We start from the raw sequence: 27,263 nt of genomic DNA, 5'->3' as shown, positions 1-27,263 counted from the left end.
GCTGAACAAGATAGTACTACGCTACCTGACTCTGTTTTTATTGTTTGATTTGTTTTAAAAGGTGAGGAGAAATTGTTATCCATTGTTTTGATGGATGGTGTTTGTATGCCCTCATTTACAGGCACAAAGCAGAAAAAAAAAAATCCAACACAAAAAGTAATAGGTTGTCATATATTTTCTTGCGGTTATTTTTTCTACCTTTTTTCATTTTACTCCTTTCCCCTTTTCATTTGTTTTAAATGTTTTTTTTTTTTACAATTACAGCAACATTATTTTCTAACAGTGCTTGCTGTTTATACAGTAGACGGAGGCATCCTGAAGGTTAAATAGATCTCTCGTGAGGTTTCTCACAGATTTTTCAAAAATAAAAAGTTAATGCAGATCATAGAAATGATCTTGTAATAGATCCACACCAGTATATCTGGGCTTTACATACAGTAGTGAAGCAACATTAGCTTACCAGACGCAAGCTGGTCGGTCACATAGAGAAAACATGGGAGGATGGACAGAAGCTGAAATCACACACACACACACACACACAGGGAAACTGTCTGAATATTATGGTCAGCGCTTCTTAATAACTGCCCAAAAAATTGCAGATGGAACTAGGAAAATTACTTTGAGCTTCTTTTCATTTCTGAATCCTTAGGGGAAAGACATCTAATGTGAATTGTAAACATTTGAAGACAGACCGAGAGTGTATTTTCTCTCCATTTATGACCGTAAACCCCATCACAATGCACATGCTGATGTCTTGGACTTCCTCTGGCACTAACAGGAAACACAATTTACACATTTCCCCGCCTGTGGACACATGATCACAGACATGCACACACAGAATAACTAAATATACGTCCACCGGCTGTCCAACACATCACTAACGAGTGAATCGCACACACAAAACTCCTCCCACCAACCAGGTATGAAACCGCGCCCCTGCCACACCCCTCTAATCAGCTTCGTTTGATTGACAGGACAGGTGTGGCCACTGGATCGATTTGCAAAGTGTGGTCTACTTACTATTTGTTTTCTGCATATGCCCTGCCCATTTTGTCTCCCCACCCCATGTGTTGCCCCGCCCCCTCTTCCCCATCTCCTTCCATCTGATAACATACACAAGGAGAGAGGCACTGGTCAGAATACAGACTGAACACACAAGTCGATACGTTCACAGAGTATGTCGAGGGGGCAAGAAAGCGAGACGTTTTCCAAAGCCAGAGATCCAGTGTTGGTGGTTTTGCCGTGAAGGGGCCCGGTTAGCAGTTTAGCAGTCTCTAGCACAGCAGGCAGGAGATTCTGGGATTCTGCAAGTGGTAATGACGGCGTTGGCTGGATGAACGCTTTTGATTGGTTCAGTTTTGCGATGACACATTTCCGTTTCCACAGGCTTTGATCGAATTGGTTGGTAGATTGATTTATTTGGTTATTTTTGTGTCAGGATATCCAGGTTTAGGTCCATAAAGTGCCCTAAAATAAGAGAAAAAAGATGGAATATGAGAGTCATACTGAGCCCAGGGGTGTTTGTGACAGGGGTCTTGGGAGGTGATCTAAGCGTGGTGTACTGTAAGTCAGCTGTGTGGGAGACATATAGTGCATCTATACATAGAAACACAAGCATGTTTAAAGGTGCTTTATGTAGGATTGACACCGAGTGGTTGAACTAGGTATTGCAGTCCAAATTCAAAATATTTTTTCACTCGGCCCCTCCTCCTCAGACTTGATGCACACACAGGTTGCCAGACTGATGACACCAACAAGAACAAGCGCACTGGATGAGGAGTGAAATGAAATATGCTGTGTTTTCTACCAACTGGCAAACTGGGTCCTGAAATACAATTGGGTAAACTGGCAGTGGGCGGGTTTTGCAAACCAAAAAAAAGACTGACATTCCGGCCCGGAACGCAAATTTTCAAAGGAGAATAACTGACTGTAGCAATATTTTTCAGATAAACAAATTTGTTAACTTAGCATTTTTCTTAAATAATACTACATTATTAATGTTGATAATATTAATAATAGGAGAGTTGTCTAAGTTCTAGATGTTTGTGAAAGCCTAATTTATTTTGAGAACACAAGTGTAAAAACTTGCATTTGTATATTATTACTGTTATTTGTGATATTTTAAGATTATTAATAATTTAAAATAATAATATACTATTGAAGTGGTCTGAGTTTTAGACCTTTGTAAACATGGATTCTTTTAGAGAACTTAAGTGCTAAAAAAAGTGTTTAATTTGCAAAACAATAATAATAATAATAATCATAACAAGTGGTCTAGGTTCTAGAACTTCGTGAACACAATTTTATATATAGAGGCCTCAAGAGTTAAAACATTTCGGTGATACTTCCACGTTTACTAAATGTCTAAAAATCCTCCTGACAAGCTTTTATGATTAAATTTATTTTTGCTATTTTGGAAGAAACTTTCAATAACCTATTTAAAAGTGGTGCACTGAAGTAATGAGATAATGCTGCTAATTACAGTCTGATAAACAAAAAAAATATCTTGGAATATCTGATTATTGAGATATACTGAGAATATTTGTGTGATGGTGCTCACCTTTCTCAGTGGTATCAGAAGTAGATGATGGAGGTCAGTCTGAAGGATGTTCAGGGCAGGAGCGGTTGATCTCAAACCAGGAGTCTATACAGCTAATGAAAGAGATGCTAACAATGTCAGTTTAACTTTAATCATGTCATTTACATCAGAAATACAACCTTTCGATTATCATAATGCTTTAAATGATTCTAATGGTTATTAAGATTGTCACAGTGTCCTGTGTCACAATGAGTTCCAGCTTTATATAATTTTGTGCAGGAAATGACTAAATTACAGCCAACATAATATAAAGCTTTGTAGATCAGGATTCTTGACTGGATATAGAAACCATGTAAGCAAGTGTAACAAATGTCTTGCCGGTTGCAGCTGGTTAGGCCAAAAATATTACGATTAACTTGGAAGTGATAGGATTTATCGGTTGGTGGACTGAGCTTGTGGTAAATTTCTGACGTGTTGTTGCGGTCCATCTCACCTTTTGTGATAGATACAGAGGCACGGCAGTCTAGCGATGGTGTCTCCCTGCTGTAGCTCCTCCAGACATATTACACATTCTCCTGCGTCTCTTGACAACACGTCATCTATAACACATACACAGACACTCACAGTGAGCACATAATGCAAACCTAAAAGACTGATATATAAACACCACCGTTCAAAAAGTTTGCTTTTTATACAGCAAGGATGCATTCAACTGATCAATAAAGAAAATGTATAATGCTACGAAAGATTTCTATTTAAAAAAATGCTGTTCTTTTGAACTTTCTATACAGCAAAGAAACCTGAAACCTGTTTTTAAGATAACATAACACAAAAGTCTTAATTAAATATAAATGAATCCTTAAAGCTACAAAAAAGTTATTGATTTCCTATTTTTTTCTTTTGTTCTTCAAAGCAGCTGGTTATTATACCTAATATTATACCTAATAATTAGGTTATTTTAGCTGCTTTAAGAGCTGCCACTGCCGAACATGACGTGGATCTGACACACATCGCGTTTTGTCACAACTCTTTACCTTTTCTGACCCACCTGAGCTCTTAAAGTCTAAAATAATGAGCTGAGGAGTTGAATCGGGTTTGTTAGATCAGGAAGAGTGTTGGACTGCTCCATACCAGGACAGTTACACGATACACTGCATTTCAGAGACATGTTCTTAAGTTTGACTCATATAAAACAAATACGTGCATGCACAGTTGGTGTTTTAAGGCAACTTTAATCACCTTTTTGGTAACTTCACGACTTAACTGAAGACATAACTATGACACTGCATGCTCGTAGTTTCATTTAACGCTTTTAAGGAATTATATACAGCATGCACCACTGCTTTTGTGCATGCAATTGAAGAGCACTGTGTTACGAGCACAGTATAAGGGCTAACAGGACTGGAAAATCTGTTTAGCAATTTTACTGACATATGGCCTGACAACATCTCATCTGACCACCATTCACTGTTATTAAAAATAAATAAAAAATAAAAAAAATATTCAAAATGGCTTGTTTGCCAGCAGGGGGAAGTGGTGAGTAAAGACGCATGAAATGCGGTTTACTGTGTTCCTCTGCCTTCTCACTCACAGTGACAGCTCTGGTTAAGTGATGCAGTGCCATCCCCCCAAATGTTATGGGCTCCAACTCAGTTAACTTAAATTTGGTCCTATTGATGATTTTTCTGAAGTGAATCATAACTATTTAGGCCAATGCTTGGAACTTATGTTTACGTTTTCAGGTCCATTCATTATTTATAGCACGCAAGACACTCAACCATCGCAGCTTTGTGCATTGCTACAACAAATTCTCAGTCTTTAAACATCAGACCAAAGATGTGTTTTTACGCTTTTTAATGTGTGAGATAATTAGCCTCATATCAAGATGCATATGAATCAATGATATTTTCCTCTTTAACATTTTGCAGCATGAAATAAACATGAATATTTGAATGCATGGTGAAAAAAAATCATGTTTTTTTTTTTAGGTAACTTAATAAAAAAACAAAAACAAATATGACCACTTTGCTCATAAAATCCAAAACTGAACTATTTTAATAGCTGTGTAATGGGGAAGACAGAGAAAAAAGACATGGTATCCAGTCGGACTTGGGCCGAGAAATCGGATAAGCTTTTGGACATGGGCCGGGCCTATTCAGGGCTCTATTCATTTAAAATAAAAGATCCCCCCAGTTTGGCGGACCCCCAAACTGCCTGGGCCCATATGCACCTGCATATAACCTGCATGCCCTGACGCTACGTCAACGGAGAGGTGGGTTGGCAGTTAGCATAACTAGTAGTTAAAGACAGTTACGCATGCTTCATTGCTGTGTGTATGTTTGGGGTGATGTGAAGAGAGATGATGACCAGGTGTATACTCATTTTCTGCTAATAGCCTAAGGGCAATAACCAACACGATTTGACTTGCATGCCCATACCAGCACAATGACTCAGACACACACGCATACACAAATACACCGTTCTCAGCCTGTTTTAGTTTCCAGTAAAAGTCTTCTTCACAGGAAATGTGCCAGAAAACGAAACAGAGCACTTCGTGTCTAACGTTCACAGTTTTCCGTGGAAACACCTGTGTGTGAGTGTCTGTTTCTGTGAGTGTTAAGGTGAGGAGGGTGGTAATTTCTGAATGCTTTTAGTAAGAATCATCACAGGATAATGGAGTTCGTACAAACGAAGGATATTAATTAAGAGTTAACCCAGCTTTCCCAGAATGCTTTAGGATCAGTCTCACGCTACAGAGGTGCAATTCCACACAAAGGTGTTTGTGATGTTTTTTCTATAATGGTTTATCGGTACATTTAGTTTTTTATTCAGGTTTTCTATTTCAGTTTAGTTTTAATGAACAGTAACAAAATACATTTTTCGGCCAGCTATCTGCATTGCTGGAAAAGTGAAGTTAGGGCACCTGAGGTGAAGATGGGGAGATGAAGCTCCATTGTTTTGTGTGCAGGGAGCAAGCAGACAGGAAAAGAGATAGATAGCAGTTTAGAGAGGATGCGATGGAGGGAGAGAGAACAACACGGGTTGGGAAGCAAGAAGAGGTGAGCTGGGAAAAACAGGAGATGATGGCAGGAATGAATAGAGAACAGACGGCAGACATATGCTCCAAACACAAATCAGCTTAGTGAGGCGACGCAGTACAGGAGACCAGGGGCAATTGTAACATGCTACATTTCTTCAAAGTTAGGCTGGAATTAAACTTAACCATTAAGTACGTAAATATTTGAATTTTAAAAAAATATTCTTTGCTCACCGAGACCTAGATAAAAAATACAGTAAAACAGTAATATTATGACATTTTATTACAATTTAAAATAATTGTTTTAAATTGAATATATTTTAAGATATCATTTATTCCTGTGATGCAAAGCTGAGTTTTCAGAGTCTTCAGAGTCACATGATCCTACAGAAATCCTAATATATTGATTTGCTGCTCAAGAAACATTAATTATTTATTATTATCAATGTTGAAAATAGTTTTGGTGATTCAAATTTTCATGGAAGTGATTTTATTTTTATTTTCAGAATGCTCTGATGAACAGAACATTTCAATGAACAGCATGAAATGGAAATATTTTGTAACACTATAAATGTCATTGCCGTCACTTTTGATCGATATGATGCATATTGACTGAATAAAAGTATTAACTTAACAAATCTTACTTACCGATCTTACTACAGTGTATTCTGTATATTATAGTTATAATTATTTTTTATATATTGTTTAAAAATCAAATAATTGTAATGTATTTGAAATAATAATTAAATGTCCCACTCAAATGTATGAAAATAAACATATTCAAATTTATAACACACAAAGGACAAAACTATACAGTAATGATTAATGTCGAGTCTTATTTAAAATCAAAATGGCAAATATTTTCAAGTGTTACAATTCCCTTTAACCTCATTACTGTGACAACTGCAACACTCTTTTATTATTATTATATTTCTCACTCTAATTCTTAAGTATTTATAGTGCAGTTACATTTTGCCATTTAAATGTCTTCTTTTAAATATATATTAGACAGATGTGTAGTTGTTTGTGAGTTATGAAGGAATTTCTGAAAAAAAATTCTCGAATGCTGTTGCAATTTTCCAGACACCAGTCCCGGCAAGCCAAACATGCTGCCCTTTCCCCCACACATCCCTGGACGACAACCTCCTGCACTTGAGCTTGTTATCCTCTTAGGGCCGATGACTTCAGCAGCTGAGACGAGCTGCACTAGTTTACAGGAATGGACTGGTGTGTGTGTGTGTGAGAGAGATCAGTCACTGGTTAGGCCGTTCAGTTGTTGGTTATCATGATCCTCATTCTTTGCTATAGCTGTCAATTTGTGTCTGGGCTTTTAGATTCAGCCCCTGAAATGTTAACGCTATTCCTTTGACAGCAGTGTTGTGTGTGTATAAGTGTGTGTATCACCCTCAGAAGGGCCCATGTGAGCTGACCAGTGTGTCTTTTCCAATCCAGGACTAAGCATGATGATATTTTAATACCTGCTGTTAAATTTAGCTCTCACATGGGGAGGGGGATGAGACAGAGTTTTTCAGAGGGCAGAAAAACATTTCTGCTGCACAATGTTTTCTGCATGGTCTCATCTATCTGTCTGTCTGTCTGTCTGTCTGTCTGTCTGTCTGTCTATCTATCTATCTATCTATCTATCTATCTATCTATCTATGTCTGTCTGTCTGTCTGTCTGTCTATCTATCTATCTATCTATCTCTGTCTGTCTGTCTGTCTGTCTATCTATCTCTGTCTGTCTGTCTACCTATCTCTGTCTGTCTGTCTGTCTGTCTGTCTGTCTGTCTATCTATCTATCTATCTCTGTCTGTCTGTCTGTCTGTCTGTCTGTCTGTCTGTCTGTCTATCTATCTCTGTCTGTCTGTCTGTCTGTCTGTCTGTCTATCTATCTATCTATCTATCTATCTATCTATCTATCTATCTATCTATCTATCTCTCTCTGTCTGTCTGTCTGTCTGTCTGTCTGTCTGTCTGTCTGTCTGTCTATCTATCTATCTATCTATCTATCTATCTATCTATCTATCTATCTATCTATCTATCTATCTATCTATCTATCTATCTATCTATCTATGTCTGTCTGTCTGTCTGTCTGTCTATCTATCTATCTATCTATCTATCTCTCTATCTCTCTATGTCTGTCTGTCTGTCTGTCTATCTATCTATCTATCTATTGATATTCAGAACACTTTGAACATCACAAAAAAAAAGAGCTGTATTTTAGAGAAAAAAACTCAATAAAATATCCATTCATTATTTTGTGACTGTCAGTTACGAAAAATGTTGAAATTCACACTCATGTTTTGCTATCTGCTGAATATTGTTAGAATGAAATCCCCTCAACCTTTATTACCATCTCCTCTGGGGTGAAACATTTATTAGCTCAGGGTTAGTCCAATGTTACATCTAGCATTAGTCCAGGGTTATTTCCCTGCCTGGATCAATACAAACGGGTGGATTAGAGTTCACAGAGACATGGAGGGCTAGAGGGCACAAGCCATATAGTGTAAAAAGGCAAGCAGAGTGTACATACTGCATTCACAGACAGTGGGTTTTACAGTGAGCCAGATCTGCTGATGTGTGACTGTCACTGGCTGCAGTTGACAATGGGACAGAGTGCATTGTGGGAAATAAGATTCGCTGCAGAATGTTCTGGTCTGATAATGCCACTAACTTCAACATGGTGGGGTCAGTAAGTGCTAAAATGATAAAACAAGGGATTGAATAGATGCAAAACAGATAAAAAGGTAAGGAAAGCAAGTTTTCTTGCTATTTAAAACTAGTATTAACATGCATAACCTGTATTAACTTACTTTTAAAGGTGCCTGTACATTTAAAAGCCTTGTTTTAGGTCAATAATTATTGACAAGTAAACCAAAGGGCATTAAATGAATGTTTTCGGAACACAGATCATGTGACACCAGTAAAGATCAGATGCATCGCTTCAGGTCACCTTTAGCTCAAGCTGGCTCGGACAGCTGTCCCTCAGTCAGGTAGCTGTCAGACATCCATCCAACCCAACACAGCTGTTACAAGCAGAGACTACACATGTCTTCGGGTCACTACAGCTATGACATGTTTACCACCTTCCTGCAAAGCTGCACTTGACTTACTGATCCAAAAGCTCACAGAACAGATAGTGAGCTACTGTAGTGTTGCTTGTCAATCTAGGAATATTTTATATTTACTATAGCCTTATATTTAACTTTGGCATGACTGATAAAAGGATCCAATGAAAACCCAGTGAAAAAAAAAGTCTGATATTGCCTAATTTATTTCCCACTGAACATTACATTTTACTCGGATATCCATCATAATTTGGAATTTGAATGCAATGTAAATTCAGTAATATCTTTAAGATACTATGAACAGTAATATCAAACATGGCTGGAGTAAAAATCTTGTAATAAGATAGCTTACAGATGCCATGAAACAGCAAATAAGAGAATGATGGAAGAGGGTAAAAAACTGAGCAAAAACAAAAAGGGTGATAAACGTGGTTTCCCACAGCAAAACAGAAAGAGAGAGAGAGAGACCTAGATTTAGGGGTCATCCACAGTTCACAGACTCTTTTCATGCCCCGAATGGAGTCACAGACCAGAATGAAATGGAGAATAAAAGGATAAATTGATACAGTGGAAAAGAAAATACTGCAGAGGGTAGATATTGAGATGATACTGCTGAAGTTTTCGGGAACACGAGTGGGCGGAGAGAGTGGGGGTGTGTCTTACCATTGTAGGAGAGGCGGGGCTTGCTCAGACACATGATGAAGTGAACCTCCATCTCATTGGATGCCACTGATTTGGAGCAGACAGGACACTTGAATCCTGGAGAGGAATAAGGAAAGAGCATTGTAAGAACTCTTGAAGCAGCAAGAAGCCGGCAAAGGCAGTGGAATGAGCTGTGACAGTGATGCAGCAGTTTGATAACAGCCAATACCATAATCCCGCACAACACGTTATGTCTCTATCGCCCTGCTGCAAATGCATTAGCTTGGCTTTTAGTTACTTCGTTGACACAAAGCTTTTTAACTTAAACTTACATTTTATAAACACATACATCAATGTCATCGGCAGCTACATGAGGCTCATGTTAGGCCGGTATCAGCAAACAAACAGATGAGAGCATTGCCATCATGTTACACAGTATAATAATGCAGTGTGTTTGTTGTTTTCTTATATTCGGTGCTCAAGAAACTTTTCAACCAGTTTTGTTGATTAATAATGTTGTGGAAACTGTGATATTTTTCAGGATTCTTTTATATAAAGAAAAAACTGAATAAATTTGAATTAGAACATTTTGTTATATCATAAATCTTTTGATTAATTTAATGCGCCCATGCTGAATAAAAGTATAAAAAAAACATAACTGACCCCAAACATTTAAGCAATAGTTCAAATAAAAAATAAAACACAAAAAAATGTAAATCAAGTGAATTTACTGTACATCCCAATGTAACTATTTCGTGATTATCTGAAGTGCCATATTTATTTTTTGACAGGAATGAAATGAGGTATAGAAGTACAGAGTGCTCAGTAGACTGCTTAGCTGACAAAATTTCTTAAAAATTATTTTATTTATATATATATATATATATATATATATATATATATATATATATATATATACACACATTAATACTAATCAGTAGACAAAACCTTCATAACATAGTTTTGATAGTTGTGAGTTTGTAAAATGATGAATAAATGTGAATAAATAATGGCTTAGTTTTCATTTTTGAGTGAACTGTCACTTGAATATGAATTCAGATGCCAGGCAGCATGGCTTGAACCTTTATACAGTGCAGTTCAGCATCGTTTTCATCTGCATTAAATTCAATATGGCGTCTTACTTAACTGTAACAGTTTGTCTAACCAATCGATTATGCAATAAACCACAACACTAGCATCAAAGCAGCAACCAAAGAGAGCTTCAGCTAACACCCTGTCCTCTGACATCAACTAAAGGCCTGTAGGGGAAGATAGAAAGAGAGAGCCATTCACACACTGAGTACCACTGAGCTGGGCTGTTTCCTTCATAAACACAGACGCAGCGACAGGTCATTGAGACTCTGTTTGGCACCTTACATCCCACCGTTTAGCCCACAGGCCTTGTTTTTAGACAGACAGCAAAGCCTGCAGGCCTTTTCGCATGATTCATGTCAGTGTATCCCAATGCAATGAACTGTAGAGCAAGCTAAAGTGTTGTTCCTTAGCAGACTTTGATAAATGTATTCACATTCATAAACTATATGAAAACTTGTCACATCAGCACAGCTTTATAAAACGAGTTTGGGGACTTCCATTGGAGAAGGTTTGTACTGTACAAACCTTGCCGAAAAGACTCAAAAGCAGGCAAATTTCAGTTCTGTACAACTTACAGAACTGGGATACTACAAGTTGCTCTCAGTAAAGTTTAGAAATAAGCACTGACTAGCAAGCCATTTCACAATTGCCTGGAGGGTGGATTTTTAGAAATTGTAAACATAAGAGAAAAACCTGATTGGATTTTTTCCGAGAGAAGCTCTCTGTGTTCATGATGTGGAACCTTGGTTCGAGGGGAAAATCTAATTAACAGCAGTTTTACTCTATTTCAGTGCTTACGCTGATAATTATTTAGGGTGAAGACAAGGTCTTTTCCTTATAGGAGCAGCCTGAAACATAAGCTGTATAAGATCTCTAGTTAACTGTAGAATTTTGTTTATATCTTTTTATTTAAATGAGGTAGAAAGAAGTAATAGCATTAAATTGTTCATCCAACTACAAAAATTCTGACTTTAATTAATCAAGGATGTAAGGCAAGTCATAAATAATTATAATATTGTCACACAGTCATCAGTAGGAAAGTACAAATCAATCAATAATTCTTCACATTATATGCCATAATTTTCCTGCTAGTGTTTATGAAAATATTGAGTTACATCATAGCTGTTTAACTTCCAGTGCACATGTTCTCGAAGCAAGGTTAGCTGCATTGAAAACATACACAGGAACATACACGGCTCCTGATTGTAGATTAAACGTGTTACGTCAGCACGTTCTGAACTAGTATGTCCTCATAAAGGTAATCTCATTCTGCTTCATTCAGAGCACATTACTGGTAATTTACTGCATTCATACTGGTAAATTACCAGTATTTCTGAAAAGGTCCAGTTCACACATTATCTCTTAATAGTAATTACCTGTATGTAAACTGTATGTGTGAAAAGGGCTAATTTTGGCAGGCCACACAAAAATATGAATTACTATCCCAACCAGAAAACTGTCTTCAAAAGTGTCTACTGTTGAGTTAAACAACAAGAAAAATCTGCCAAATTAGTTTGGAATGCCATAAAAAATGTTCATGCTTGTGTGAACTTCAGTGAAAGAAAGCAGGTGCAGACAGTCTAAAGAACAAAAGTAGAAATGCCAGAAAAACGAGTGAGACAGAATTAGAAACAGAGCCAAAATGCAAAGTCAGTAAAACACGACACAAAAAATGTAGGGATGAAGACAGCTCCATCTGTCAATATAACCCAGGTTCGATACTCTCCGCCCCGCGACTCTTCACTTAGAGCACACCAAAACCTCCAAATCCCACCCCAGGAACCCATGATGATGACTGACCCAGTTTTCCCTAGGCTGCTATTTTCAGGCGTTCCTTGGGGACAGATGGATAGGGAGAGAGAGAAAGAGAGATGGAAAGAAGACTGAAGTGGAAAACGGAGGTGTGGAAATCTCTGACAGGGATGTCCCGTCTCCTAAGAGGTGTGAGTCACTGAAACAATGCTACTAAAGGGGGTGATGTGGTTCCATCTGTCAACACACAGATCTCGAGTCGCACATGAGAGAGGCCAACTGTCTCCACAAACGCAAGTATCACATGGCACTGAAAACATCAACAGCAGCACACCACAGAAACATACAGAACAGACGTCTTTCATGCCCAACCAGCCATAATGACAATGAGCTTATGAGATCAAGTCATTAGACTTAGTGAACTTATCTGTAAATTACCTCAACTGACCCCATCCAATTGGATTGTTGCTCTCCAAGAGTTTTTCAAAACCCTTATAATCTCATCTTCATGTCGGTCTGAAACAGTATGACTTTCTTTGATCTTTGTCTTGATTGCTGCTTTTCACGTAATAACAATGAATCGAGACTGAAGCTTCCAAGCTTTGAAAGGGATGAAAAAATATCACAGACGTGGTCCATAGGACTTGTACACTATAACTTAGACTTTCTGAAGCAAAACGATTGCTTTGTTTAAGAAACTGACCAAAATTCAAGTCAGTTCTCATTGATTATCTTTTTGAAGTAAGCTGTTAACTCACCGAGACTCATTGAGTCTATTATTGAGATTCATTGAGTCAGTGAATTGAACTCAAGAACTGAGTGAGTCCAAATAGTGAACAGATCATTCAAACTCAATCAGAAGTCAGTTGAAAAAATATTTCGAGTTTATAGCACATTTAAAGCAACAGCAGTTGCTGCACAATGTAGAAAAATGAAGAAAATGTGAAAAAAATGTAAAAGACAAAACTAAACAAGCAAACAAAAAAATTATAATAATGCAACTTTACTAACAAAAATATGTAGATAAGAAGTTAGTTTTATATATATATATATATATATATATATATATATATATATATATATATATATATAAGAATAAAACTGATTAAAGAGAAGGGAAGAAACAATCAATATTAATAAGAACAAATTAATAAGAACATTTTGGATGTTACTTTTATTAAAAACCCTGTTGATGAGATTTTTAGTGACAAATTTCAGTTTGCTATGACTTCAGAAGACTTAAAACATAGCACACAAATTATATGGACTACGTTTATAGTATTTTACCTTCTTTACACAGCTAAAAAATAAAAATGGAAGCACTTTCTGTTACAGTCCTGTTCCGCATGTACATACTATGTACTTGTTATAGTAATTACAATAACTGGGTAATAATAACTACTAACCATAATTCTACTCAACGCAAATGAATAAATATAAATGTAACCCTAAATTTCACCTTAACCCATGTAGTTACCTTATATTACCAGTACTCTTTTAGGTTAGTACACTGTAAGTCCAAGTACTGTAAGATAAAGTGCAACAAAAACAAAACAAAACAGAACTATATTCATTGTAATTGAATGGAAAACAGTAATTTGTGCAAAATTTGATGAATAAGTGTGAATAAATAATAGCTTAGTTTTCATTTTTGAGTGAACTGTCACTTGAATATGAATTCAGATGCCAGGCAGCATGGCTTGAACCTTTATAAACAGAGTTGGGGCTCTGATGAGGGGAAGAGTCTGTGTAAAAAGGCCAGAAAAGAGCCATGGGCCCCTCAGTCAGTGGAATCCTAAAGGCTGCTGGGAAGAGCAGCTGCTTGCTCTCACAGTGCGTGGCTCAATTAGACACTCTATTGGTCTTTAATGAGCTCTGGCTCAAGTCAGGACATTAATGGGAGACTGAGCGTTTGGAACTTTGTGTGTAACTGTTGGTTAATTGCCACTGTTTTTTGTTTTAGTGGTAAATGGGGACAGTTAATAGTCAAAAAGACACTTCAATTTGAATTCAGCCTCGATTTCAATCAGAAACGTAATTTCTTTCAGTTTGGGAGGTCTTGTATAGTTATAGTAGTTTTATATAAAAGTTGTTCACTATTTGTCCTTCATTTGTAGCATGAATCAACGTCCATAAAACAATCCAGGCTCGAGACTCAGAGAGCATCTCGTCGTGCTGTTTGATGCACCTGTTAAAGTGTCCCCTGGCTCTTGTCCTTTGAGCTGACGCATTCTTAAAGCAGAGCTGACTGCTCCGTCTGATATCCATGCATTTTTGATGATACTTCCGCATATAGTTTTTGCTCTGTTCCCCACGGCCGAAGATGAAGAAGTCAAACAACTTAGATAGATGCTTTATGCTCCTGCTAAACAAAATTCCCAAGACTCACCGACAGTGTTGCACTGTACAAAATACCATTTTTTTCTTCAAAATTGAAAACATGGGACCTTATTCAGTGTGTCAAGTCAAAGAAAAGCATGCAAATGTACACATTTACTAAAGCAATTAAAAACAAAGGCAATAGTAATACTTTTTTGTGCTGTTTTAAATATATAAAACAGATTGCAATATGCAATAATAAAAATTTGCTATCAGTGATAAACAGTCACTGATAGCAGTCACATTTAATTTATCTAAAGAAATAATACAAATATAGGAATACAATTTTAAAATTAAAATAATAAAAAGTTTGAAACATAAAACAATTGAACAAAATAAAACTATCAATATTATTAATAATATATATAATTTTTGCTATAACTCTGTGTAGTTTTGTATACTTATATTAACAAAAACCTTTGTTTTCCTATGCGTTTATAACCCTAGTCAACACTCAATCAAACGATTGATCTGTGTCTCTTCACACCGTGGCTTGAAAAGATCAGTGTGTTTCCTGAACAGTATTCAAACAAATGGGTTGATTACAATGAGGACATTTACAGACAGTAGAGATGCTTAATCAATCAGCGGCAGCATGAGTCTGTGAAAGACTCAATGATTACATCACAGAACTGCATTAGGAAGGACTCGAAGCACGGCTGACAAACCATTTGAGATGTCTTAATAAATCCACCAAGTGAACTGCACCTCCAGTTTGGTTTCTAAACAGCTTGAACATTAAGAATACACTGATACATAGGAATATATCATGATGTTTCAAACAAAAGCTATGAAATGAACCATGGTCAGTGGTAAAGACAAACAGGCCTGTGTACAAGCAGGAAACCACAGCATGACTCAGCAGAAAACCACATACAAAACCAGGTCAAATCCTTAAAAGGTGTTAAGCGCTTCAGGACTGCCTAGAAACCGCATCTGGCCAGACAGTGATGACTTCCTGTGACCATTCATTTGTCATAACACACTACAGCTCAGCACGGAACACACATCCATCAATGCAAGCAGAACCTTAAAGCTCGGTTCCAGTCGCCAGCTTCTTTCCTTACAAAATATTGATCTGTAAAATATATAACTACTACGGGGAGATATTGAACCATCTCTAACACTGAAGTCAGAGAGCTTGGTGTTTAATGTCTCACTGCCATTAAAGTTAAATTAATTTCTCCCAGTCTGACCTTCATTCAGGTTTATAAAAGGACAACACAGGATGCACATCTGCACTGATTCAGTCCTTCATTGTATGCTCTTCTTAGGTGAGGTTTCTGTATATTGTCCATCATACAATGACTCTGACAGCAAACAGAAGGAAGAGAGGCCATTTAAAAAGATACAGGTCTGTGACAGAGAATGTCCAGCAACAATACATTTGTTTCCAACCAAAGAATAAATATCCATCTGTTCAAACTGTGTTCAGTAAGCAATGGATGATATTATAATGGAACAAATAAGTAGACAAACAACAGAATCTGTATTCAGACATAGCTTTTATTATATCATTTTTAACATGGGATTTACAAGCCTAAGTCATCATAATAAATCAATATGTGTGATATTATATATATAAATCTCTTTTCAACTACATATCAAAATATGTAGTTACACAATATTTTGTAAAAATGTACTAAAAATGTAAAACTGAGCTACGTGAGGAATATTGTTAATTTATGCAGTTAACTGATTTTGCAAGTACGAGAAAACATAGCTATTAAGCTAGATATAAATACATTTGGAATATAGCCTACATATAACAATATATCATCATAAATTAATAAGCATGATGTATAGGCCTATATGTATTAAAGACATTAAATATATACATATGAATAAATAAATAAATATTTTTTTTATTAGAAATATAATTTTTCTCTACACACATGATTACATGATTCAACATTTAATTTCACCCAACATTTGTAAAAAAAAAAAAACAATCACTCAAAAATATTTGAAAACTGTTCTTTGCCAAATGGGTTAATTATTCACAAAAATCCATGAAGAATATTGTTAATTTATGCACAGTTAATCGATTCTCCAAATATGAGAAAAGCACATGGGATTTTGTAATTGGCTGGTTGGTTTACATAGCACTCTCATGTATACTTGAATTATTAGTTCAACACTCTGAAAGGAAATTTCAGAGGGAAAAGGGGTGGAGTGCTGGAGAAGAGTGAGACAGGGATGTAAACATGGTGACACAGCACTGTCGAAGGAGGGAAGAAAGCGAGCGAGCAAGCGAGAAGACAGCATGACAGCTTCTTTTAAAGTACTGCCCATCAGGACAGTATTAGTGCAGCTGCATGCCGCCGCTCAACAAGCGGCTTTGCCGTTTGAAGCCTCGGATTCGAGAGCAGATGAGTCAAGGGCATTCCCTGTCATTAATTGCGAAGTTGTAGTGTATCAGCTTATTCAGTGTGGTATTAGTATTATTTAAAAAGTGTGTGTGTGTGTGTGTGTGTGCAAGTGCCTCCATATCCCTTTGTAGGTTACACAAAAATCTAAATTTTAAGTGTTTATGCCTTACAATCCCAGAGGAAGCTCAGGAGCATCTCGTCTCATTTATGTCAGCTCCACCTCAGGTGTTTTTAATAAAATATTATACACAAATAGATTATTTTATTTAGGATAGTTTAGCTGATACTTGATGTTCACCACAATAATTGCCAGAAATTTACCAAATAAATGTTGCTAGTTAAGCTATTCAAGAAACTGGGTCAGGGATGCCAGCACACCAACATCCAAAATATAACATATGGAAAATAATCATAGATTTTGGAAATGACAGAACTTTCCCTTCATTCATTCAGTCAGTCAGTCAGTCAACCAGACAGTTGTTATCCACCAATTACAACAATCAGAAATTTATCAGTCTGTCACTACATAAAATATTTAAAAAGAAGGTTAAAGGTGCCATAGAATGCATTTATACAATTTTTTAAATTATTCTCTGATGTCCCCAGTGTGTGAAGTTTTATCTCAAAATAAATAGCTTGTTGAAATTGTTGCAGTATGAGCCAAAATGCACTGTTTTTTTGTGTTAGTCCCCTTTAAATGAAAATGAGCTGGTGCTCCCGCCTCCCTTTTCAGAAGAGTGCGAAGTATTAAGAGCTCATGCTCGCGGGCATACCAGTATTACTGACCTCAAATTGCTTCCAAATGCAATTTTTAACTACCACGTTCCGATTTACGATCATTCTGATAACGTGTGAAGGCAGCATTAGTGAAAACAGGCAGAGACAATGACAGTTTTAGTAACATTAGCCTTACAGAGAGCCAAGAAGCTCTTTCGAAAAAAAATAAAATATATATAAATAAATATAAATAAATATAAATATTGCGTACGAAGCATTGTAAAATGTTAGCACATGTAAAATGTTAGCACAAACGTATAGGACTTTTCTGTTTTCTTCCGGGACATTTCCTTCGAAAATTACATTTAACCACCTTGTCATCAGCGGTCTATATTCGTTGGTGCATCCAAACACACAACACTTTTAATGCCTCTTTTGCGCTGACAATGTACCTCCAGCAGCTACAGCAAGAAAACAGTAATGGTGGACCGCTGCTTCTCACTCAGGGCTTTGTATATGCTATTAGGACAGGAAGCTACACAAATGGGCGGGACTTTCCCTAAAAATGACATCATAGTAGTGAGAAATCTGGAACTGCTCATGTGGAGAGACTGTTTATAATTTATTGGGATTATAAAACAATTAGTGGGTGGATTTGTATATATTTTTTTTCACACTGCAGCCACACAACTGTGTTCAAACACCTTATAAAAGTGATTTTTGCATTCTATGGCACCTTTAATAGACACAAATGCATTTAAATGTGAAGCACACAGAGATACAGCACATAAGAAAATGAAAGCAGTAAAAAAAACAGAATAAATCAATATTGCATGTTGTTTTCACCGCTTATCATCTCTCAAAGAACACTGTCTGCAAGGAGGCTTACTGTGTCTTGACACCAGCGGCGGCGGTGGAGGGCCATCTGAATCACAGCCTCCGACGCTCCTGAATGGAACAACCAGGATGCCCAAACATGGGTGCAACGGTGCAACGGTGTTCACATGACATGAGAACGAACTCTCCTCAACTAGTTTCAACTTATTACCTTCAGTGGGAAAAGAACAGCTGTTTCCATGGCAACAGCAGAAGAGAGGGAGGTAATGACATGGAGAGGGAGAAGAGTGTCTTTGAGTGTGTTTATATATATATATATATGTGTGTGTGTGTGTGTGTGGTTATAGGTGCAGACATACTGTTTTCCTCTGTAAGCTTGTTGTTTTGGCCCTTGAGAGAAAAGACGGGGCTATATTTTTCTCTTTGATAGCATGCAGACAATCGCATAGCAATGTGTAAGGTCTCAATAGACAAGGAAGTGAGCACACAATAGCAAAAAAACATTGTAAAACTACATCGCAGAAGTCCCTGGGGCGACACAAGCCAACCTTGTGGTTGTCACAGGTTTATCTTTAGCTGGTCTCCACTGTATAATGGCAAGGTTTGGTCACCGCTCCATGGGAACTGTTGTCATGGCCTCCTCTAGGCCCTGCTAATTAGCCAGTCGCTTGCACTAGCAGCTCCTCCTTCAGTGAAGGAGCTCTGGCAGCTGTCATTCACAGGAGCTGCTACATGAGGGAAGTGTGAGTGACGGGGCAGGGGAAATGTCTCTCTCTTCATTGCTGTCACTCTCCCTCCCTCTGGGTCTGAGTGAAATGAGTGTCTGAGTGTTGTGGGGGTGGCAGGCTTGTTGAGGCCGCGTGTAAGACTGCAGCTTGAAAACAGCGGTGGCAAGCGACAGGGTTGTCACAGCAACAGCCAACCTCCTTTAACTCTGTGGTGTGTGTAGCTGCGTTCCGATTCACAGGGGCGCCACATAGTGTACACTGCTCCCTATACGCACTGAGAAGGGGATATGTGTAGAAGTTCAAAGGCAACATCCTCAAACTTGAGTTCAGCAAAACAGGGGTTGAGTATGATAACAGATATGTATATAATATTAAACATTTATATTTAATGAATATATGAATATTGAATATAACATCTGATATATTATTTTGTATTATATGTTCTTTTATATTATATCAAAATATATAATACTTAAAACAATACCCATAAATACCCCAAACCCCTAAATTAAGACCCTCAAATTTATTATACATTTTTTAAATATAGTTTATTCAGTATTCAATATATTTCTCAGTGTAAAATTATATAAAATTGACTATTCATTTTGTATTTAATTATATTGTTTTAATTACATAAAAATGAATGCCATGTATAGTTTATTTACATTATCATATTTGACTTTTTTCACTTTAGATGGCCAAAAATCCAGTGAAATGCACTTCAGAGGATACCACTGGGTGAGTGGAACACAACCTGTATATCTGTGCATGCGTGCGTGTCTGATTTTGTTTTTGAGACTGTGTGTTGCTTTTGTGTCAGTAAGATGCAGCGTAAGTGTATGTGCATCTGTGTCTTTGCATAAATGTATTAAATCCTGAGCTAAGAGAGAGAGAGAGAGAGAGAGAGAGAGAGACCAGTGAGGCAAAGAAACAGCAGAAACAATTTGAGAGAGTGACCTATATTTCTTGAATCCTGCTGCCAGACAGATCAGCACAGATGTTCCACAATCCCAACATTTCTAAAAGACTTGCCACCAAAACAATTGCAATCAATGCAAAATGTTGATGTTGACTTAAAATGTAATCTTAAAGACTTCTGTTGTGATATGAGGGCTGCTTTAAAAGCAGGAAACATGCAGCAGTGGAGGCCAGTGAATGATTACTCAGTTTTCTAAGGGGTGAGCAATAATGATTAAACAGAGCACTTTTAGCAGAGCGATTACTGTTGCCTGTAATCAGCTTGCATGCAGCAAACAGGTGAGTGAAAGCCACAATGAGCTGACCAGCCTTCAACACAGACGATACATCTCTAACATGAATGAACCAGCTTTGAAATAAGCAAGCTGTTACATTATGTAAAGACTGACATGACATCACAGAATGTAATTCATTATTTAAACAAAAAGATTAGCAAGAAATACCACTTTTAATTGGAAATTAAGCACAGTTACTTACTCAGTGAGCCTACAATTAATCTGAAAAACTTCCTCTCAATAAACAACTATCAATGAGTCAACTTTAAATCACCAGCATGCTTACTCTTTAAATAAAAGCAATTATTGATGATTAGTAGTGCTTGCTAAGAAAAACATTACTACTATTGCTCATACTTAATTTCCAGCCCATAACTCATCCCACAAGTTTGTGCTATGAACATGAATGACATCACAAGTTGTGTGGATTGTTGAGGAGAGGTGAGCTACTTTTCTAAGCAATCATTTTCTCCTGGCAGGCAATAAAAGTTATTATAGGATCGGAATATCAAAAAACTTGAGGACATAAGAAGTTTCGTGCTACACCCCAGCCACCCAGAATTCACCAGCAACCATTTAGAACATCCTAGCAACACCCTATATAAAAATATATTCAATCAATATATTAAATTACTTACTGTATAACGAAAATATAATGAATTCCAATATATTTAACAATACACAAGAAATTGCCAGTTTTCAAATATTAAATACTATGTGACAAAATATCCACTTATATCTCATAATATTATGTAATTTTTATATTCAGAAACCATTCAGAAAATCACACACAACTATTATAGTGTGGCAGTAAGTTTTCCACAGTTAGCACAACTTTCTTTTTCAGGTACATAATGTTTGTGTTTCACTGATCTGAACCATTTTAAGAATTAAATTCACCTTATTTATTTCTAAGAAAAAAAGTGCCCCTATTATGCCATTTTTAAGGTTGCTAATATTGTTTTATGAGTCTCCTAAAACAGGTTTACGTGCATGCAAGGTAAAAAAATTATGCGTTCATTAAAACATTAGTTTTCTCCAAAAATGTATTTAATTTTACCTAATTTCTAAATTATTTGTAAACGACTCGTACAGTTCAAAGAATCAATCTCTCTAAACCCCTCCTTTCCATGACCCCTCATTGCTGTGATTGGTCAGATGTCGCAGTTCTTTGGTGGATTGGTCTACCACGTACAGCGCATGTAGATTTGCAAATACATAGAAAAGATGGTATCGATTGTACCTTAACAATTCAAGCCGGAGTCTGATGATGAAACGATTGAACTGGCTGATCGACAAGAGACTGATTCACAAGCACGACTGGAGCAGGATGTTTCTTAGTGGTAACTGTCAAGTGTTAACAAGTTTGTGGTAATTAAGATGTGATAAAACTAATTTATTATCACAGCATAGGATACAGAATCTTCTCAACATAATGTTAACCACACTGAAATAGTTTTAAGTTCACATACAGCTACATGACACATGAAAGTAATATTCAAAAGGCATAATAGGGCACTTAAATTATCTTATTGTGAACAATTAATTCATGCACATTTTTTTACTTCATACTTTTTAATCAGAATGTATTAACTGGATCTTCCAGTGAAATTACAGACTTGTCTCTGGTAACAAATGCTGGACTACTGTAATTATTTAGTCTGCATAAATATCACCCCTTTCTTACAATCGACTGCATGCTTGCATTCAGATCTACCTCCATCCAATTAACAACCAGTGGACTGAACCAAGTCCCTTCTGTAAACCATTCACTCTGATGTACATAACAACATGTAAGAACTGAATGATAAATGAAAGTTTAATGAATAGAAAGAAAGAAAGACTCTACCTCACCAAATATGTTCAATGGTAATACAGTTACTGTAAATAACATGGATGAAGTTTGACACAGTTTGTCACAGGAGATAAATGAATAAAGCAGGTCTTAAAGTTCTCTACAAAGTGTTGCAAGTGGCCCAGCCACTCGTGTAAACAAAACTTATGTTTGCCTAGTGAGAATAAACAGAATTTACTTGTAAGACACTGATGGAATCCAGGCTCATTCACGCCTTGTGGAGCCGGTAGGGGTTGAGCTCTACAGATATTATTAGCTGACCGTTTACTTAAATATATACAGTTCTAATCTAACAACATACCTGCAATCCATAAATGTGCAGCTGTTAACTAAAGGTGAGGTTTCTGTGGCACTGGCTGAATCGAATTGCAAAAAAAAGAGAGTGTCATACAGGTTTCCTGACCACTCCCTCCATCTGCCATTGGCCAGCGAAAAAGATAGTCCCACCGTGAACTCACACCATTGGTTGAGCCAATGTTTCTGTTGCTAGTTAGGATGCAGTATGACTTACAGTATGACTTATTTACTACTGTGGAACAAAAAATAAGTTATTTTGAACAATGTTTTTAACACTGTAATGGGCAGAAAACCTCAATAATTATCTAAATATCTGCTTTTGTCTTGATGAAAATAAATTCATCAAGGTTTCGAACTACATGGGAGTGAAAAAAAAGATTACGGACTCTTTAAAATACATTTACTCTGCAATGAAATTGCAGAGAGTTAATGTATTCACATTTATGCAGCTTTAAATTATAGATAAACTGAGCTGATATGAGTGGGTATGTTTAATTCAGCGTTTCAGATGAGTCTTTCCCATTTCATTAAGTGTTTGACATGAGAATATACCTATTTACTAAGTCTTACTTTCAAACACAGGAGAACAGGCAGTACTTTTCCTAGAACAGGTGTCCCCTCATGATCCCTGAGCCCCACCCTTCAGAAAGGCACCTGACCTCTCTTGTGTTCACTGTGACATTCATTAACTCACAGTAGCAACCTGTGGCTGATCACTGTTTAGAAGCCAGATCACACACCATGACATTCAAGGCTGAACGCCTCAACTGTTCACATGAGCGGCGTTCCCTGAAAATGAGGGAAACCTCATTTGATGTCAGAGAAACAACCTTTAAGGGAAAACGCAGTTGAATTGTTTACATCTGGCAGGTTTCCTCTGGAGGCCACATCTGGGGCTTGCTTAATGAGCACTGAGGAGCTGGAAGGCATTAGAGCGCTGCGGCTCAGGCCTTGACAAGTCCAGCAGTGGTGTTCCAGTCAGTAATTAATCGTTCTTTACACTTTCAAGTGCTGACTCATATTTCTGTCTTCTTTAGATGCAAGTGACCGTCCTAAAGAACTGATATAGCATGAATATGTAGCTTTCGAGTGCTTGTGAAGAGCATTTTACTGGTAAAACTACTATTGTACGAATCACTGAACAAGTCTGAACAAGATTCAGAGCAACAAAGAATGAAACATTTTATTGAGAACAAACTCAATGAGTCCTGAAAGATTGAATTGGCATCTATGTTTATTAATGCTGACCAACTGACTATTATTCACTTATTTGTCAAGTGAGTTAATCATGATCTCAATATGAAGAAAAATGTGCAGACAATGAATATGTTGACTTATAACCAACTGTGGTTAAAATGATGTAGCTACTGAAACTCAAATTATGTTATGTTTTGAAGCTGACATAAAAGTGAGGCAATTATTGATTCAGTGACTCGCAACAACAAAAATAAACTTGATGGTCGCCACCTTACTGACATCGCTTATCATAGCTAAACAAACCAAATATGTTGAGTGAAGTGATTTTTATTAATTAAAATCATTGTTATTAATTAAAATCCCTACCACAGTCGCAGAGACACATTGTGGTTCGAGCTAAGCGGATGATACCCATCGAGTCCCCCTCATTTTGTAATCCCAGGCTAATTGTCCCAGTAAGATTTGGCAACCTGGTTTATACAGTCGTTGGTCAGACAGGTCTCGTGCGCATTGCCCCTCCCGCCAGCGCGAAAATTGGAGCAGCAGCGTGCCCCTCAAGTGATATTTCGTACTACATGTGGTGGCATCGATGGAGCTTGCCACTGCGCCGTTTATAAGTTACCACTTACCGCTACGAGCGCTAAACCACCGGGGCGCGATGTGCAGGGGCAACGTGTCTGCCAGCGACGCCCGGGGCCCCAGGTAAAGCATACCGTCCGTGTGGTGCCCGCCGCCCGTTTCTTGGTATCCATTCCCGCTATGAGCGGGATCTGAGCCAGACCCCCCTCCGGCTCTGTCCGAGTCTGTTCCCCTGGGGGTGTAAAACCCGAAGGGCACCGTGGCGCTGTGATCTATGCCCATCCCCGCCACGGAGCTCACCGAGCGGCTGCGCAGTCCCATCGTGCCACCTGGCCGGTAGTGCCCGAAGTGGGCCGAGGGTGGCACCGCACTGTCATCAGTCGAGACACCGGGAAAAGCTCCCCTGGGCCGCCCCGCCGTACTCTGTTTACCCCCCATCCAAAAGTATCCGCTAAATATGGGTGGGGGTGTCGCGGAAAGGGTGTCACGGATCTCCCTGCGGCGCTTCTCGAACCTCCTTCAAACAAGCGACACAAACAAGCGCTAAAATCCGCGGCTGTCAAGTCTGACTAAAACAGCTGTGTCTCGCAGACGCAACAGCCCATTTTCCTGGTCGAATCATGGACTTAAAGTCTTAATAATCACCTTAGAGAACAAGGGGGTGATAATAAAGGCGTTCGCGAGAGCAAAAACGCAACACGTTCTCCGCTTATAAGCAACTGACAGGACAGCCCAGAATCACCACGCGCAACAACACATCCGCAGTTCTCTGAATGCAGAAAGCTCTCTCTTATTCAGAGAGGACTGACTCAAAATACACCAGCCATGATACCCGTCCAGAGCACGCGTCCAGGTCCGCTCGTCCTTCCTCTGTCTGCCTGGAGATTCGGGTCAGCGTGTGCCGCTCCCCTGCACGCGCAGATCCGTCCGTGCGCTGCTGCTGCTGCTGCTGCCGGGAGACAATGGAGATGGTTACTGCGCATACGCGGATTAAACAGTGGCGAGATGTGCTGTAAACGCGAGCATGGATTTACAATATCTAGCCCAATCAATCAATTATTAAGAAGATACCTGTCTTTTTTTTTTTTTTTACACAGACAACGTCTCACCTCCAACAGCCGATTGGTGATCTGAATGAATGGTGTTTAAGGAGGACAGAGATGTGACCCAGTAACGGTGCTCTAACGAAGTTAACACAGAGGCAGCACTCAGACATGATTTAATTTAGGTTTTCCTCATGTTTTCATTTGCAACACTTCAGTCAGAGGCCTAATAAATACTTCAGCTGCTATCTAGAGGAAAGTGATAGATTTTCATCTCCATAATGGGCCCAAAAAATGCGAGTGTAGTTCAGCAGTAATGAAATCTCAGGGCATTTACTGACAGAAGGAAACCCATGGTTTATTGCAAAGATCACAAACAGATATGTGCATCATTTTCTGTCAGTTTTCACTATCAAAGTACTTTATTGGCATGGTTTAGTATGTTGGCAACTCATTAAATACACACACACATTCATAACAATTATCAGGAAAAAGTAAAATAGTACAAAAGTTAAAAACAATTATCACACACACACACACACACACACACACACACACACACACACACACACACACACACACACATATATATATATATATATATATATATATATATATATATATATGCTATATATAAGCTATGCTGATAGATTGCAGTACAGTCAAATAATATGCAATACAGTCAAATAAACTTTCAGTAAGACAAAGCATCTATCCTGTATTATACTCATCGCTTGCAGTAAATCTATATATAATGGGTATTAATATTTCTGCATTCATAAATTATGTATGGGCCACATCACTAATATCATAGTGTGCATTGCATTAATCTTTTAAGAAGACATGATCTTGTAAACAGGACCATAACAACCACAGACACTGATGTAATGATTACATTTGGTTCCCTTGGGGCTATTTAAAATTAGCATAATATGATTAATATATTACTTCCTACCGCCTGCCTATCTTACAATACAAAAACATTTTAGTTAAAGTAGTATACAAAATACGTTAAGGGCATTGAGCAATGTCACACCATGGACCATTTTTAATGTGCACAATAAATAAAACCACAATTTATGTCCATAGAAAGATGAAATAAAACAGTACTGAGTCTGTTCTGTAAATTTGGCAGTGTACTTTAGACTGCTATTCTACTATTCTGTCTTTTCTCTTTAAAAGAAGACAGTGTCCAGGTATTGCCTAATCGTGAGCTTATTTTTCACATATTTCTGCTGTAAATCAAAGTGGATTTGAGTAGGCCTATACGTATAATGTCATTTATTTGAAGATGAAGAGCACAAAAGCATGTGGCAGTCCAGATAGAGATAATAGCCTATATTAACTGGGACCTTAAAAAACAGGGACAGACTAATTAAGAATAGAACTGGCTTGCAGTTACAATACGAAAACTTAGTTTCATTAAGAGTTCACTTAAACTGTGTTGTAAACAACTTTTGAATTTACAATATACTAATAATAAGATTTTAATATTATAATTATCTTTAATTTCAGGCAACTGGTAAACTATTGTTATGTTTAGATGAGACTATTCGTGGAATGCTATCCAGTTGTAACTGACAGACAGTGATAATCACTGCAATTACACGCTGTTTCGTGAGTAAATTAAAGCTATAGTGACATCTGATGGCCAAAGTGATAAATGCACATGACAGATTTATCAATCATCGTTTTATCCACACAAAAACATAATGAAGATAGTATTGATTAAATGTTACTTTACTTTTTTGATCCTTATATTTATATTGTTTTCTTTTTTCTAAAAATAGCGTTGCTGATTAAAACGATTTTAACTTGTTGTAATAAAATAAGTAGGAGTAGCCAACCAAACTATTTTTTTCACCCTTTTTTT

At 37.5% G+C, this 27,263-nt stretch overlaps 1 protein-coding gene across 1 annotated transcript; it reads right to left on the bottom strand.

Annotated features, from left to right (window-relative positions):
- Window positions 1-40: 40 nt before the first annotated feature.
- LOC113066794 (E3 ubiquitin-protein ligase znrf1) lies at window positions 41-25,308 on the bottom strand. The gene is made up of 5 exons (XM_026238827.1): window positions 24,398-25,308; window positions 9,308-9,403; window positions 3,033-3,138; window positions 2,561-2,652; window positions 41-1,467 (listed from the first exon to the last, which is right to left on the bottom strand). The coding sequence occupies exons 1-4, from the start codon at window positions 24,783-24,785 to the stop codon at window positions 2,595-2,597; spliced, it is 648 nt and encodes a 215-aa protein (XP_026094612.1). The 5' UTR covers window positions 24,786-25,308; the 3' UTR covers window positions 41-1,467; window positions 2,561-2,594.
- Window positions 25,309-27,263: the final 1,955 nt, after the last annotated feature.

This window comes from Carassius auratus, chromosome 50, assembly GCF_003368295.1.
Source record: "Carassius auratus strain Wakin chromosome 50, ASM336829v1, whole genome shotgun sequence".
In the NCBI taxonomy this organism is placed as follows: Eukaryota; Metazoa; Chordata; class Actinopteri; order Cypriniformes; family Cyprinidae; genus Carassius; species Carassius auratus.
Note: the sequence above shows the minus strand (reverse complement) of the source record. Positions and strands in the feature narration are given on the sequence as shown.